Source organism: Schistocerca americana, chromosome 9, assembly GCF_021461395.2.
Source record: "Schistocerca americana isolate TAMUIC-IGC-003095 chromosome 9, iqSchAmer2.1, whole genome shotgun sequence".
Taxonomy (NCBI): domain Eukaryota; kingdom Metazoa; phylum Arthropoda; class Insecta; order Orthoptera; family Acrididae; genus Schistocerca; species Schistocerca americana.
Window position 1 is genome coordinate 25,688,053 of NC_060127.1, and position 15,760 is coordinate 25,703,812.

Sequence of the window (15,760 nt, forward strand, 5' to 3'; positions counted from 1 at the left end):
CTCTTTTTTCCTAAAGTTCTTAGATTCGTTGTTACAGCTTCCCTATTTTCATGACAATTGTGAACTTTGATGCACCTGTGGTTCTGTGTTTCACCTTAGTGAGAGGTAGCAACGTCCCACCATTGTCTTTTTCACTGGAAGCATTTCCTAACATTATTGCGGTATTGACAAGCGTGTAGCATGTCCTTTCGGTGCAAAGCACTCACCAAGGAAAGATTTGTCTTGCACTGCAACACAGCTGCAAGAGTTTACCCCCCCCCCCCCCCTTTCTCTATACCCCCCCTGTAAAGGCTATAAAGTAACAGGTATCAGCTCTTGCCTTCTTTGAGGTATCATACCATGCTAGAATATGCCCTCATCCCAGCAGGATCTTACTGTGCAAGCATTTGTGTAACAACAGCCTTATGTCTGTGGCCGTAATAATGTGTGTCCAACTAGCTCTTAAACAAAATACTGTCTCTCTTCCTTTTCCAGAGTTAGTATACAAGATATTTGCTCCAGTGAGAATATTATGAAAAAGATAGATGCTACTCACCATGTAGTGGAGATGCTGATTCGCAGACAGGCATAACAAAAGCTTTCAACCAAAAGGCTTTCTTCTGAATTAGACACATGCTCACTAAAACACAATTTGCATACACATGACCACTGTCTCTGCCTGTTGAGACCAGACTCAGCAGCCTGAGAAGGTGGTCATATCTGTGTGAGTTGTGTTTGTGCAAATGTGTGTGTATGTTGTCTAATCCAGAAGAATGCCTTTTGATGAAAGCTGACTTGTTTAGCAGTCTTTTTTTTGCATCTGTCTGTGACACCTCATCTCCACTATATAGTTAGTAGCAGTCTATCCTTTTAAATGTATTGTCATTATTTCATCCCGTATTTTCCAGTGTATTTGCTTTGAAAGTTTCAACACTCTTATGCAGTTGATTTAATTTAGCAGCAGAAATACATCTTATTAGACTCCTATAAACAATACTTAGCTGTTTCCTGATGATATCGTGCATGGGGAACCCTTCTATGTTGTTATGTTACTCTGAAATTAAATGTGTTTTCCTATGAGCTACAGAACAATTCACAGATTCCAATTCTGTACGCTTATGGACAAGACAAATCTCCATTGCATTTTAGTACATTGATCAACAACTAAAAGCAAGGAATAATGATTTATATAAATTCTCAGGTTTTTATAGTAATGCATGTGGAAATAAAACAGCAAAACACTTCCTTTGTAAAACTGATGAAAGGGTTACTACTAACTAAAATTAAGGCATTCATTTTATGACTGCATTACTACAAGAACAGTTTTCTTAGAGCTAAATAACAATAAGCCTAAAAAATGTTTGGGTGTGTATTTGAACTCGCAATCTTTTCGTTACCAATCCAGTGCTTTACTCTTACACTAATGTATCACACAGACAGTTTTGTTTGATTTAATTTTGCTAGAGCACATCGTATTTGTAATTCTGTAGTTGGTTCTACCCTTGTACAATTGTAGACAGTGTTGCTGTACAGGTGTGTGTTTGTCAGTGCTATTGTCATTTAATGTTGTACCCACATGTGAGAGTGTGTTGTTTGCGCATGCAGCTTTCTTGAAATTTCCAAGCTTTATGTATATGTCATAAATGCCCAGTGCTTATTACATAGCTTTAGATTATTACTCTATGCATTACATACTTATGTAAATTTTATCCTTTAAAATGCTGTGCTCTTTACTTTGTTTTTACATTTTTTAGTTTTACTTTTGCATAGGACAATAAGATTTCACTGCATAAAATACACTGATCTTCTGATGATCCAGCCAGTGGATTATCCTTGCATGGTTTGATGACTATTGAAAAACTAAAATAAAGAAAAGAAACTAAGCTTATTCTGTTACAATTAGAACAAATACTTTCATGCAGAATACAAATTTTTAATTGGGAAGACATAGACAACGAGACAGTTCTCACATTGTTAAATTTCAGTTACTTGATTTTTGGAAAAAAAAAATTTAAAAAAAAGCAAAACCTGACTTATTCTGTTACATTTAGAACAAATATTTCCATTTAGAATACGAATTTTTGGTTGCAAATATAGTTTTTTGACAAAACAGTCTGTGAGCGGTTAAACAGTGGAGCCTACAAACCAGGATTAGAGTAGTTAAGTGATACAGATATAGTGAACAATGTGTGTTCAGTAGAGGAACAGAGCAAAGACAGAGTAGTCAAGGAAATGATTATCATGCACACTGAACCACTGAAATGGATCGATCTGAATTTCGAGTGTATGGGACAAATTTATTTTGACAAAGCTGATGTTTTAACTCTCCAGAAAATTAGAGCTGTCATTGTGAAAGATAGTGAATGAAGAAAAACAAACAAAATGTACATTTAGTTCTCAGAAGTCAACTAGGAGCAAGTGATATAAAATACACACTGTATTTTAAGTGTAATATTGAAAGTAAGTTAGTAAGTTCTGACGAGTAACAGTTCCTGTTGTGTTAATACAGTAAATAACCGATTTCAGTAAAAATGTCTTATCTGTGTCTTTAATATTTTATCCGTGCAGTCTTGAGCACACATTAACATGAATAATTGTGAGCGTGGTGTCCTCTGTTTTCAGGTTGATTACTTACAGACATTTTTGACTGCATGTATATAGCCTAAATCCAGTATTACACCCCACACCTATTATATAAAAGTCTTCACAAGTGTACAGCTGCCAAATTTTTCATTAGCCCTATTACACGATACACATAATGCGTAAGTCTGCACCAGTGCCCCAAGGGTACATATTCGGAACCACCAGCTGGTATGTCCATTACACTGTTGTGTGTGAAAGTTGATATTTTTGTAAAGCTGCTATTCACTCATATTGAAACTTCTGAGAGATCTAGCTTCATATTTTTTAAGCAGTTATTGTTACCTTGTGCAGCTACAATGAAATTATGTTATGATTCTACAGAATTGTGGACTATGTGTTTTTTTATGTAATGCTAGTACAAGGAAATGATTGTCTATTTTAATGTTTAATGGGATTTTACACATGGTGGACATAATTATCTGTGCAGCTTTAGCGATGCCAGTGTCTGCCTCAGTCATTAGGAGAAAGGCGGAATGACAACATAATACCAGGAGTAGGAATTGGGTTTGGCCTTGGCTTGGAAGAAGGGGTGAAGGCAGAGAAATACAACCCTGTTAATGAAGTTGAGGCCTGAATATCCACAGAAATTTAGGAATTTCATCGCAGTGGATGTACTTTGTCATTTGTACATGACAGGATTCACGCAAATTAAGTAATGAGGGTAGCTGTTTCACAATAGTGCGATCACAAAGATGCAAAACACCTTTTTACAGTCTCCACTTGTCCCTGCCGACACAACTGCTCTGACTTATGTGGCTATTATCTCAGCACTGTCCTTCCTGGCATGCTGAAATAGTACAAAAACTGCAATCAAATGAAACACATGTTGTACCATTAATGTGATACATACACATATCAAAAGTATAATTATATGCACATTTATGTAAAACATATCAAGCAAGAATTAAACATTTGTAGACATACTCTATTGTGGTACAGTGCATCTAGAGGATCTGTGTATACTCCCGTGGACAACTGGGAAAAACATGGGAATTTTTTCATCATGGAAAAATCCGGGAATTTTTCATTGTTTTATCAGCTAAATTTTTCGCAATTTTGACTGGTAAGACCTAATACTCTGTCAAAAAATTTTACTTTAGAATAATTCGCAGCATTATATCATACACAAGAGAATAACATCAAAATAAAACTTTAGTTGCAAAGAAAATGTACCATTTACAACAACGAAACGCCATGCACACACCAGCATCTGCCAACAACAAAATGTGTCAAAGGTCGTGAGACGAAGACTGTGCAATGTTTCATAACAACAAAGTGCTTTCGACTAGTGTGATGACACAACTGGTTCATTTCAGCAGTTGCCATTGGGATCACATGCATGCACATAGTCACATATGAACAGTGCCTTCCCCTACTTCTGGCTACTTGAAGTGTCGCTGTTAGCTGTATGAGCAGTAGCAGCAAGCATGCTGATGCTACCTGGAAAAATTGTTGTGGCTTGCCAAAGATGCCAGATTCACGAATGCCCAGAGCTATCTGAGTTATAGTGATGGGGGGAGATTGGTATTCTCCATGTGATCCATGTTTATGTTTTGTGGCTTTGATGTTTTCTCTTCGTTTACAGTTCTCACATCAAATGAAAACAAAATGGATTCTGTGACTGGAGCTATGAAGTGACTTAAAATACATTCACATAATTATGGAAGACTGAAGTATGTTATTGGTTTCAGTTTTATAATTTTATTTTATTTCCACATTATTAGCAATTGAGCATTAAATGTCTTGCAGAACAATCGAGTTATTTTTGTCGGTTTGCTAAAGCAATTTGGTTTTTTGTTAATCTTTTCCACAGAGACAGTCAATTTATTTGAAACGAAATGTTTCATTCTGCACTATTGGCTAATGTCAATTTTATGTTGAATTTTGAGTGCATGTTTACATTGTCTGGCATGTATAATATTATGCCATAGTAAAGAACCAAACATGAGATAATACAGTACTGGTACTTCAAGAAAAATGGCAAACTCTAAAAACACTCTGAGAAGCGTAATACAAGGTAAGGGGTCTACATCAGGGTAAATCTGGACATATGAATGTGCGCTTTAAGCCAAAATATGCATTTCTCTATGGTCCACAAAATTCCGGTGCCCTTTGAGTATTCTCGGATGTCCTGTTTCTTTTATGACATAATACGAGGTCTCTTAATGCTATATACATGCGAACATACGCAAGTGTTCACTTGAAGATGACTAAGCAGGCGAATTTGGTCAGTAGTATTGAATAAAATGTTTTGTTTCAAATATATTGACAGCTTTAGCAGAATTTTACAAATCTCCTTCCCTGAAACACAATGTTTTACAATCACGAGATATGTTTCAGCACTTGTCTGGTAGCACCTCTAGGCTTGATGTTATATCTCAGTCTATATTGTATACATCTTAAATTTATTGAACACCATTTTTCGGTAAATTATAAACCTGCAGCACACTGTGTTTTATCATTGCAACCCCCCACATGGCTTAATTTTATTCCTGGAGTAAAATATAAACTGCCACTTGTCTTTGCTCCACAGATGACCTTTTTAATTTTTTATACAGTTTGAAACAGTCATGAAAAACTTAGTTTAGCTTGTTGCTCTTAGTTCTGGTGTATACAAACAACTGTTCTTCCTTTATAATTTTTGCAAGAAATTTGTGTTCCTTCTTACCAGCTTTTTACAGTGTTGTGTAGATGTAAACCGGATTGGAAATGACACTTAAAAGTATTGCAGAGTAAGAGAGCTTGTGTTAAATTCACTACATAGCAAAATATTAGTGTACTTTCAGTGGTAGAGTATTAGTTCTTATGCCAAGAACGGTTTTCTTATATTTCCTTTTACTAAACATGGATTACACTGATCAGACAGAACATTATGGCCACCGACCTACTACGGATATAAACGTGTCGAAGTGATAGTGGCATCACCTGGCAATGAATGATGACGACTCAGACACACGCTTGGTGCATGGAGTGCCAGTGTGCATGCTGTCTGTGTGTAGAATAGGGAAGGCGTGGGAGTTTGACCGAGGGCTGATTGTGATGGCCCAGAGGTTCGGCACGAGCATTTCGGAAACTGCACAACTTGTCATGTGTTCGAGGAGTGTTGTGGTGAATGTCTTCAACATGTGGTGAAACCACGTCCAGACGTCATGGGGCTGAACAGCCACCACACATTGCAGATGTTGGACAGCAGAGTACAAATGTGCCTGAGCACAGTGCACTGAACACTTCTAACAGTGGGCCTTCGCAGCCAACAACCCACGCGTATATCAATGTTTTCACCACGAAATCGGCAATTGTGACTGAATTGGGCATGTGACATTGACGCAGTGGCAGTGTGCGTCTTGGTCTGATGAGTCCTTATACCCTCTTCAATGTGTCGATGGGAGGGCGCAAATCCGTCATCTTCCAGGGCAACAGCGGCTTGATACCTGTACTGTGGGATGGGGACAAACTGGCAGTGGCTCCAGTATGCTATGAAGAACATTCACAGCGGCATCCATACGTATAGCTGAGCGCACACAAGGCACCCTGATGGCCAAGGAATATTGTATACTGGTTGCAGATCATGTACTCCCCTTCATGATGATCATTTTCTTGGTGGCAGTGCCATTTTCAACAAGGTAATGTACCATGTCACAAGGCCAGGAGTGTGGTGGAGTTGTTCGAGGAACACAGTTGTGAGTTTCAGTCGGTGTGCTGGCCCTCCAACTCACCAGATCTGATTCCAATTGAACACATGTGAGACATGGTTGATTGTGGCATCAGAGCTCATCACCCCCCCTCCCCGCAATTTATGGGAATTAGGTGACTGGGGTGCGCAGATGTGGTGCCTTCTCCCCCCAGCGACGTACTGAGGTCTCATTGCTTCCCTGCCATGCTGTGTCTCTGCTGTAATCTGTGGCAAAGGTGGACATTCTGGCTATTGGGTAGATAGTAGTAATGTTCTGGCTGATCAGTGTATGTTACGTGTGACGAAATTCATAAATCACAGAGAATTAAAAACTTAACACTTCGAGGACCAGCCTCTTGCACAAATCTCAGACCCAGAAGACCAGCCATTTATGTCATTATTTAAAATTTTATGGGCACATTTGCATTTAATATATCTTAAAGGGTTACACATGCTAAAAAACAACCCATATAATAAGTGAAAGCATAGCTTTCTTTGTAGCTATACTGTATGTGTGTTACTCTAAACCATTAACTTGTCCTTTTTGTGTCTTCACACTGCTTAACAGTGATGTTGCCATTGGCTGACTACATCACATGTACTACGCTCTCAACATCTGCTGTCATTGGTTGTTGAGATCAAGTGGCGTGAGCTATGATTGGCTGACAAAAGCGCATTGCGCAGCACGGTCTCGGTTGCATTGCTACAGAAACTGCTGTGCTGTATTTGATAGAATCCGTATTTGTACTTTCATAATACGAAAATATGCAATGTACTTACTCCTTTACACTTCTGTTATTGGTTTATACTTACAAACTTGAACCAGTTGTGTTGGTTGATTATATGCATTTTAATACCATGTCAGTGCTTCTCAAACTAAGCCAGATATGAGAGTGGACATGTTTCTTTTCCAGATGCTGGAATCTTTAGCGCCATCTCCAAGTTGCAGATCAGTGAGGTCCATGTTATCAGAATCTCGTACGTCACTTAATTCCTTGTCATCTGAAGGAACAGAATTTGAGAGCCCCGCTTATGAACCTCTTGGTTCATCACCTATCTTCATGCAGAATTTGAGGGATGAACATGAGGAGGTATTGCGTTTTTCTATCTTGCATATGTGCGTTTTCTTTGTCTTCAGCCGTTATTGTAGTATCATTGATGTCGTGTTTACAATAGAGTGAAAACAGAAAAGTGTACATCAAAGTAGACAAATTCCTTCGTATGATAAACTAGAGGAAAGGCTTGGGAGAAATTTGATTGTGTAGGAATCTCATACTACATTTTTCTTCATTTTTACTGATTGCATGATGCACTGATACTTACATTTTTTTACCCCACTTTGGTTTATGTGAATGTTTTCTGTCCTTTGTAACAGTTTGCCTACCTTTGGATGATTGTGGTTACTATTTGTATATTTGTTTTATGTGTAAATATACATGTTGTGTGTTGTTCAGACTGTGAAGTTTGGGAGGTAGCAGATAGGTACTGTGAGGGCAGGCCGTGAGCTGTGCTCAGATAGCTCGTTCGGTAGAGCCCTTCCCTGCAAAAGGCGAAGGTTGTGGGCTACTGCCCTGGTTCAGTACATGGTTTTAATTTGCCAGGAAGCTTTAGACTTTTCATGTTGATGGATGGCAGTATGACACTAAAAAATAATTTTGTGACTAGTACGCCGGCCGGAGTGGCTGTACGGTTCTAGGTCTTTTGGCATTTAATCTGGTAATAATCAACCATATGGCCCGCATCTCGTGGCCGTGCGGTAGCATTCTCGCTTCCCACGCCCGGTTTCCCGGGTTCAATTCCCGGCGGGGTCAGGGATTTTCTCTGCCTCGTGATGGCTGGGTGTTGTGTGCTGTCCTTAGGTTGGTTAGGTTTAAGTAGTTCTAAGTTCTAGGGGACTGATGACCATAGATGTTAAGTCCCATAGTGCTCAGAGCCAATCAACCATATGTCAATAAAACAGTCGGTTTCAAATGCTGTAGATGTATGAAACACATTCACTTACTGCTTTCTGGGATGGTTTGTGTGTCACATAAGAGGAATGTGCAAGCCAGTGATTGTTATTAATAGTACTTCCATTGCCGAAGATTACAGTGTAATATGAAAATTCACACTAAATGCAAGCATATAGAATACCAGACGAGCTGATTGATTAGCTTGATGAGTTTCTAACAAAGAGAACATAGCATATCATTCTCAACAGAGAGAAATCTTCAGAAGTAAAAGTAATTTTAGTTTTACACGAAGGGAGTGTTTGGTCCTATAACTTTTCACATTACAGTGGAGACTCCATTGTCCAGACTAATTGTTGGCATAAGTAATTCAGAAATAAAAAAATCAAGATAATTGAACATACGAAGAAAAGCGGGTTTTATATTATTAACTCTAGAGATACAACCTATGTCACCTGCGTATGGTTGTCTTTCAGGAATGGTGTCATTCTTCCAAAAGTTCATCCTTCGTCACTTTTTGAGGTTTACTCCCATCCTCACTATCAAGTTTTCAGGCATACTTAAAAATTAAATCCATATCATTGTTAATACTGCTTATCACAAAGGTATCAACACCATACTTATCAGATAACTTAAACCACTTTTTTCAGAATCCATAGTATTTACCACCATACTCTTGTTCATTCATTGATTTGGGGGAGGGGACCAAATAGCGAGGTCATCGGTCCTATCGGTTTAGGAAAGGAAGGTGGCCATGCCCTTTCAAAGCAATCATCCCAGCATTTTCCTGAAGCAATGTAGGGAAATCACAGAAAAACTAAATCAGGATGGCCAGATGCGGGAACAGATCACATCTCTGCTCACAGTCAGTTGTCAGTTTAAGAATATTGGCTGCTTTCATTATGGAAAAAAAAATTATCTTCACCATTCATTACACAGTTTTGGAAAGGTGCAAAAGTCAGTGAAATGTGCAGCTATAAACATCACTGATCGTTTGTCCAGTGGTCTGCAAAGTGTAACAGGTAGTAAAAATAACCTTTAAAAGAAAACTTTATCTACCTGACAGCTCTAACGCTGTATGAGGCCATCTTAACATTTTGTTCACAATTGTATTAAATGGTGGACATTCTGTAACTCCAGTTGTAATCTGCGTTATGCCTTTCAACAAGTTTTGACTGGCTATTAGTCATAATGTTGCGTAAAGCTGTTTTGCATTGCTACGTCTGTAGAATTATTGCACTGTTGGCAAGGATGAATTTACAGCAGGAGCAGCTACAGTTTGATTACTACATAGTATATTAACATATTGTGTTATATAAAAATGTACATGTGCTTTTTTCTGCATATTAAATATAAAACTGAACTATTGGCCATTAAAATTGCTACACCAAGAAGGAATGCAGAACAAGTATTCATTGGACAAATATATTATACTAGAACTGACATGTGATTACATTTTCACACAGTTTGGGTGCATAGATCCTGAGAAATCAGTACCCAGAACAACCGCCTCTGGCCGTAATAACGGCCTTGATACACCTGGGCATTGAGTCAAACAGGAAGCCTGGATGAAGTGCACAGGTACAGCTGCCCATGCAGCTTTAACACGATACCACAGTTCATCAAGAGTAGTGACTGGCGTATTGTGACGAGTCAGTTGCTCAGCCACCATTGACCAGACGTTTTCAGTTGGTGAGAGATATGGAGAATGTGCTGGCCAGGGCAGCAGTCGAACATTTTCTGTATCCATAAAGGCCCGTACAGGACCTTCAACATGTGGTCGTGCATTATCCTGCTGAAATGTAGGGTTTCGCAGGGATCGAATGAAGGGTAGAGCCACATGTCGTAACACATCTGAAATGTAACTTCCACTGTTCAAAGTGCTGTCAATATGAACAAGAGGGTACTGAGACGTGTAACCAATGGCATCCCATACCATCATGCCGGGTGATACGCCAGTATGGCGATGACGAATACACGCTTCCAATGTGCGTTCACCGCGATGTCGCCAAACACTGATGCGACCATCATGATGCTGTAATCAGAACCTGGATTCATCTGAAAAAATGACATTTTGCCATTCGTGCACCCAGGTTCATCATTGAGTACACTATTGCAGGCGCTCCTGTCTGTGATGCAGTGTCAAGGGTAACCGCGGCCATGGTCTCAGAGCTGATAGCCCATGCTGCTACAAACGTCATTGAACTGTTCGTGCAGATGGTTGTTGTCTTGCAAACATTCCCATCTGTTGACTCGGGGATCGAGACGTGGCTGCATGGTCTGTTACAGCAATGTGGATAAGATTCCTGTCGTCTTGACTGCTAGTGATATGAGGCCGTTGGGATCCAGCACGGTGTTCTTTATTACCCTCTTGAACCTACCGATTCCATATTCTGCTAACAGCCTTTGGATCTCGACCAAGGCGAGAAGCAGTGTCACGATACGATAAACCACAACTGCGATAGGCTACAATCCGACCTTTATCAAAGTCGGAAACGTGAGGGTACACATTTCTCGTCCTTACACGAGGCATCACAACAACGTTTCACCAGGCAACGCCAGTCAACTCCTGTTTGTGTATGATAAATCGGTTGCAAACTTTCCTCATGTCAGCACATTGTAGGTGTCGCCACCGGTGCCAACCTTTTGTGGATGCTCTGGAAAGCTAATCGTTTGCATATCACAGCATCTTCTTCCTTTCGGTTAAATTTCGCGTCTGGTTCATGTCGTCTTCGTGGTGTAGCAATTTTGATGCCCAGTAGTGTAAGTTTGTTATCAAATTAATAGGAAAAATTGGCGTCTGGCCAACTATATAATTACTCACAATATAGCCACATGGGAATTTTTGACAACGATATAGTTACTCAACATGTAGCCACATAGGTGCTTAAAAGATGCAGCTGATACTTTGATTTTGAAATAGTTTACGCATTCCACATTACATAAATCAATAGAATGAGGAAAAATTCTGTTAATTTTTTTAAAAAAATATTTCTTTTTCATTTCTTGTGGGACCACAAATCGCAGATTCAGAAAACGAAGGTAATTTCTCCAAGCTGTCGTTCGGACTGCTGCAGTTTAAGACAGCCACAGGAACTGACTTCTCCACCACTGAAGATACAAATGCAGAACAAGACTGCAGTTCGTCGTCTATCAGACGTGTTTGATGCTGTGCCATCCACTTCCAAGGGAGCAGCTGCTCATCGAAAAATGGCAGAAGAGCAGGTAGGGTGGTATCGACATGTTTCTAGCAATAGGAACCTGTAAAGTGTTGATCTAGTTCTCTACTTTTTGAGTTGACCCAGAGTTCCTCAGTCATATGGTTCTTTTTCCCTTAAAAGCTCACATCAAGACTGGTCAGAAAATTGCACCAGCTTTTACACTTACTGAAGACATCAGCGTGGGCAGAGATACGAGCGTCAAAGAAACTAAGCAGAATGGTGCAGCCATTTGCTAATGAGACACACACTTGTAACGGCATGCTACAGTTCTGTGGGATGGGGATGTCAAAGCGTACTGAGACTGCAGAAGTGAACCTGCAAACAAACAAAAAATTAATAATGCAACTTTGTTTTTCTGAGACGACAATTAAAACTGTACGACTGCCGCTCGTACGTTCTCCAATTTATCGAGTAGATATGCCATTCTGTTTTGGCTCCTGTTGCAGTGAGCTGTGGTACTGTGGCAAAGTGAACTGAATACATGGCCAGAGTGGCAGCAGCACTGTTGTGTTTATGTCCAACCCTAAACTGGGACAGGAGGCAGCAACGGTGTTCACTTCAGTGTTGCCACACGCTTCACACCTGTACGTGCTACTGAATGAAGTGCCTATTTAGAATGAGATTGTTAGCAGGTTGCACACTATATCTTACCAGGGCTGTTCACAATACTTCAGTGGCAGTATTTGTAAAATTACTATGCCCGGTTATGTCATTATTTTCCTCAGCTGCGTCTGCAGATTTGTCGTCTTCTGTTTCATTTGCAGACATTGATGGCAACTCATTGTTTCAATCTGTCCCAACTGATTCTGTTAGATTTCCAGTTTCCTTGTCTGTCAGAACATCTTTTCTCCAGTTGTCATCATACATTTTTCGGCACGATAAATTGCCTTTTCAATCTTCTAATGTGACGACAGCAAAAGTGAACCGACGGTGCGATCTTATGGTTGGTGTGTTTGGCTAGTGATGGCGAGGTCCAGAGTTCATTTCCCGGTGACCACCTTCACTTTTTCTGTAGTGAAAAGTGTTGGAAGATGATCCACTCATCCTTGTGAAGCCAAATGAAAAGCTGCTTGAATTAAAAGAAGTGAAATTGATGTTCAAGCTGCCTAAATGGTTATCTGTTTTAAAGCCCTCATACGACTATCTCGTGAATCACTACTGAGAATGTTGTGCACCAGTTATTGAAAGTGCAATATTCTTACCACGACATGTTTTGGGACTGCATTATCCCATTACCAAATGCTTAAAGCTTCTTTACCAGTTGTGCCTTGAGAGTATAACATGCCAACATGACATATTCTAGGAAGAGTTTCATGTTTGATTTTGTGCTTGTGCTGCTGGGTCTTTATTTTTGACAGTGCCTAATGGTGTACCAGCTTTAAGAACTCAATGTTGGGATAACTTAATCCTGAAACATGTTTCGGTAAAGATATTATACACTTCACAACTGGTAAGGCACATTATGTTTATTTATTAGCACCAAAATCTTCAGCCTTTATAATTGACGTACCTTAATTCTTTTTGAGGTTCCAGACCGTTTAGGTCTATATGGTATGATGACAGTAGGAGGGGAACCATTTTCTAACACATTTTTGGCAATGGAATAAAGAAGAGATAGTTGGTGCTGTCTAATGCCAAAAGTTCAGCTTTCCTTGTCTCACCATGTTTTTAATTTTCTTCTGTCTGTTTCTTCACAGTAGTCCAAAGTAATCATGTAATAGTCATAGTGGTGAACACAAAAAAACCTCTATTTTCAAAAATGAAATGCTGCCTAGCACAGTTGTTTGACAGTACTCGTCGGACACTTTAACTTGGCAACATTTATTAATGGTGTACTGTGTATGAATCAACAGTTTGTGTACTTCTTTTGCAAGTACGATCTCAAGTCCACATGTGATGACTCAATTATTTTGGCATGTTTTAAAATCAGTCACATAGGTGGAACATAGTTTTTTCCAGAGTTTCTCTGATAGCCCAAAAGTTCTGTTTTGTTCGACAGAAGGTGTGAGCTCTTTGGAAATATGTTATGTCTATGTCTCGTTCATAATATTGCTGTCTAATAACACATTTATCAATATTGTCAGTGCAGTACTTGTTGTGTGTGTTTTGCTTATTCTGCTTTGTGTCTGTTGCCTGAATCCTGCTGCACTTGGCATCGTGCCCCTCGTACTGTAACTTGCACATCACTGATTTACAGTAGAACATCGATTATCTGACCCTCGATTAATTGACTCCTCGGGTTATCTGACCACGTGTTCAACCGTCCGTCTGCGCTCTGCATCGTACAGCGTCCCAGTTTTAATGCTTGTTTTTACTGCTGTCACAACACGTTTCCACCTGAACCACGTTCCTTGTGCATGCTCAGTTGTCATTAAAAAGTTTGAGGGATTCTGAAAGAGTAAAAATGGCTACAAATCCCAAAGGGAAACTAAATATTCTGCAAAGACTTGACAAAGGTGAGCCTATTATTAAATTAGCTTCTGAAATGGCTTTTGGACTGACAACTATTAAAGACCGGGAAAAGAACCAAAAAGATATGAACCTTTTTTGTTAACAGTATATGGTGAAAATTCTCAAACAATAAGAACAGCATTGAAAAAATTAAAACTTAAGCTCTTGGATGACGCTGTGTGAATTTGAATTTGTTGGGAAAGACTATCGAGCCCTGTTGTAAAACAAAAAAAAACTATTAACGTGCACCAAAAAGTGGGTGGTGAAAAAGATGTATTCCAACAAGTGAAAGGTGGCTATGCTTGATGGAAAAACCATTACGGTGCTAGGCAAGTTGCTATTTCAGGTGAAAATCTTTCTGATGATAATGATGAAAGTGGGAAATGTGCTGAAAATTTTGAAAATATAGTATTAGAAAAAAACTGGTAGCTAATCAGTTATAAAAAATTGACGAGACTGAGCTAAACTATAATATGCTCCCTCAAAAAACACTTGTCTCATAGTACAAAGCAGTCATAGGCACGACACTAGCAAACGAATGGCTGGCCATTGTAACATGCAGCATTGCAAGTGGTAACCATAAATTGCTGTTAATTGTAATTGACAAATCTGAAAATCTAAGAGCTTTTGAAAACAAATACGCCAGCAGTTTCCGTTTAGTACAAAGCTAAAGTGCTTGGATGAATGGTAATTTGTTTAGGGAGTGGTGTTATGTTGCATTTGCTCATACTATTTAAAAATTCTTCAAACGTCATCACTCAAGCTTGGGAAGAACTTAAGACAGCCAGTCTACAAAAATCACAGAATAAAGTTTGTTGTAGCCTAAACCAAGAGCAAGAACTTCCATAATCTAATGAGTCAGACACTGCAGCTTCAGTCACCGATTTGCAAACGCTTCCGAGTGATATCCAGCATACTGATGTAGAGGAATGGGTAGCAGAAGGTGATGGTTCTGCTGTTACCAATGAAGAACTTGGAGGTTATCAGACCAGTGATCTTGCTTTGCAACAGTATAGTGTTGGAAGAGAGGATTCAGATGGTGAAGAAAAGGTGGAAGACAAAAACATCAGCCACTCTGCAGCAATGGATGTGTTTGAGACTGCCCTCAAATATTTGGAACAACAGCACACTGCTGCATGATGACATATTGTGGGCAAAGAAGTGGTGTGAAGCACCTGTAAAAGAAATTGAACAAAAAAAATTTACACTTTTTAAAATAGTTTTTCAAATTATAGAATTTTCTCTTTTTCCTTTCTCTTTATTATGAATGTAACTTTATTTATTTATTACATCATTTTGAGCTCTATAAATGATTTTCTTCATTCTCCTCTGGTTATCCAACCTCTGTAGTGTTCCAGCCATTGCCTGGTCGCAAGAGTGACAGTTAATTGATTTTCTACTGTACTTATCTTTTGCTTGTCGTGTTTGCTCCAACTTTCTGTCTTCTTCTCTGTTGGGACTGTAATACCTTTCCCATTCTCATTGTCAGTAAAACTGATGATGTGTACAGCACGTTGGCCTGGCTGCCAGAGCAGGTATTCTCTGTGATGACTTTATGTTCTCACACTAGGAGATAATGGCGTGCACTACTTCGAATTGGGATGTGACTGCACCTAGTCAGATAATGATATTAGTTCCCACTACGGCCAGGCAACCAGTTTGCCCTGCTGAGTAAGGCCAGGATTGTAGACATGTGTACGAAAACAAAGAAAACATTAAATGCAGTAGTTTACAAGAAAAACACCTTTTCCTTGCAGCACATTAATTTAAAAAAAAGTAATAAATAAATAAATTATGCACCGAAAGCATTTTGCCTTTTCAACAAGGCATTTTCAGTGGGTATC

At 39.2% G+C, this 15,760-nt stretch overlaps 1 protein-coding gene across 1 annotated transcript in view; it reads left to right on the forward strand.

Moving 5' to 3' along the window:
• The window catches only part of LOC124551228 (microtubule-associated protein futsch-like), a 365,786-nt gene that overhangs the window by 236,619 nt on the left and 113,407 nt on the right, over nt 1-15,760 (forward strand). Inside the window, exons 28-29 of the mRNA XM_047126221.1 lie at nt 7,210-7,386; nt 11,272-11,469. Of these exons, the coding sequence (XP_046982177.1) occupies nt 7,210-7,386; nt 11,272-11,469 (375 nt within the window). The remainder of the gene's footprint in view (nt 1-7,209; nt 7,387-11,271; nt 11,470-15,760) is intronic.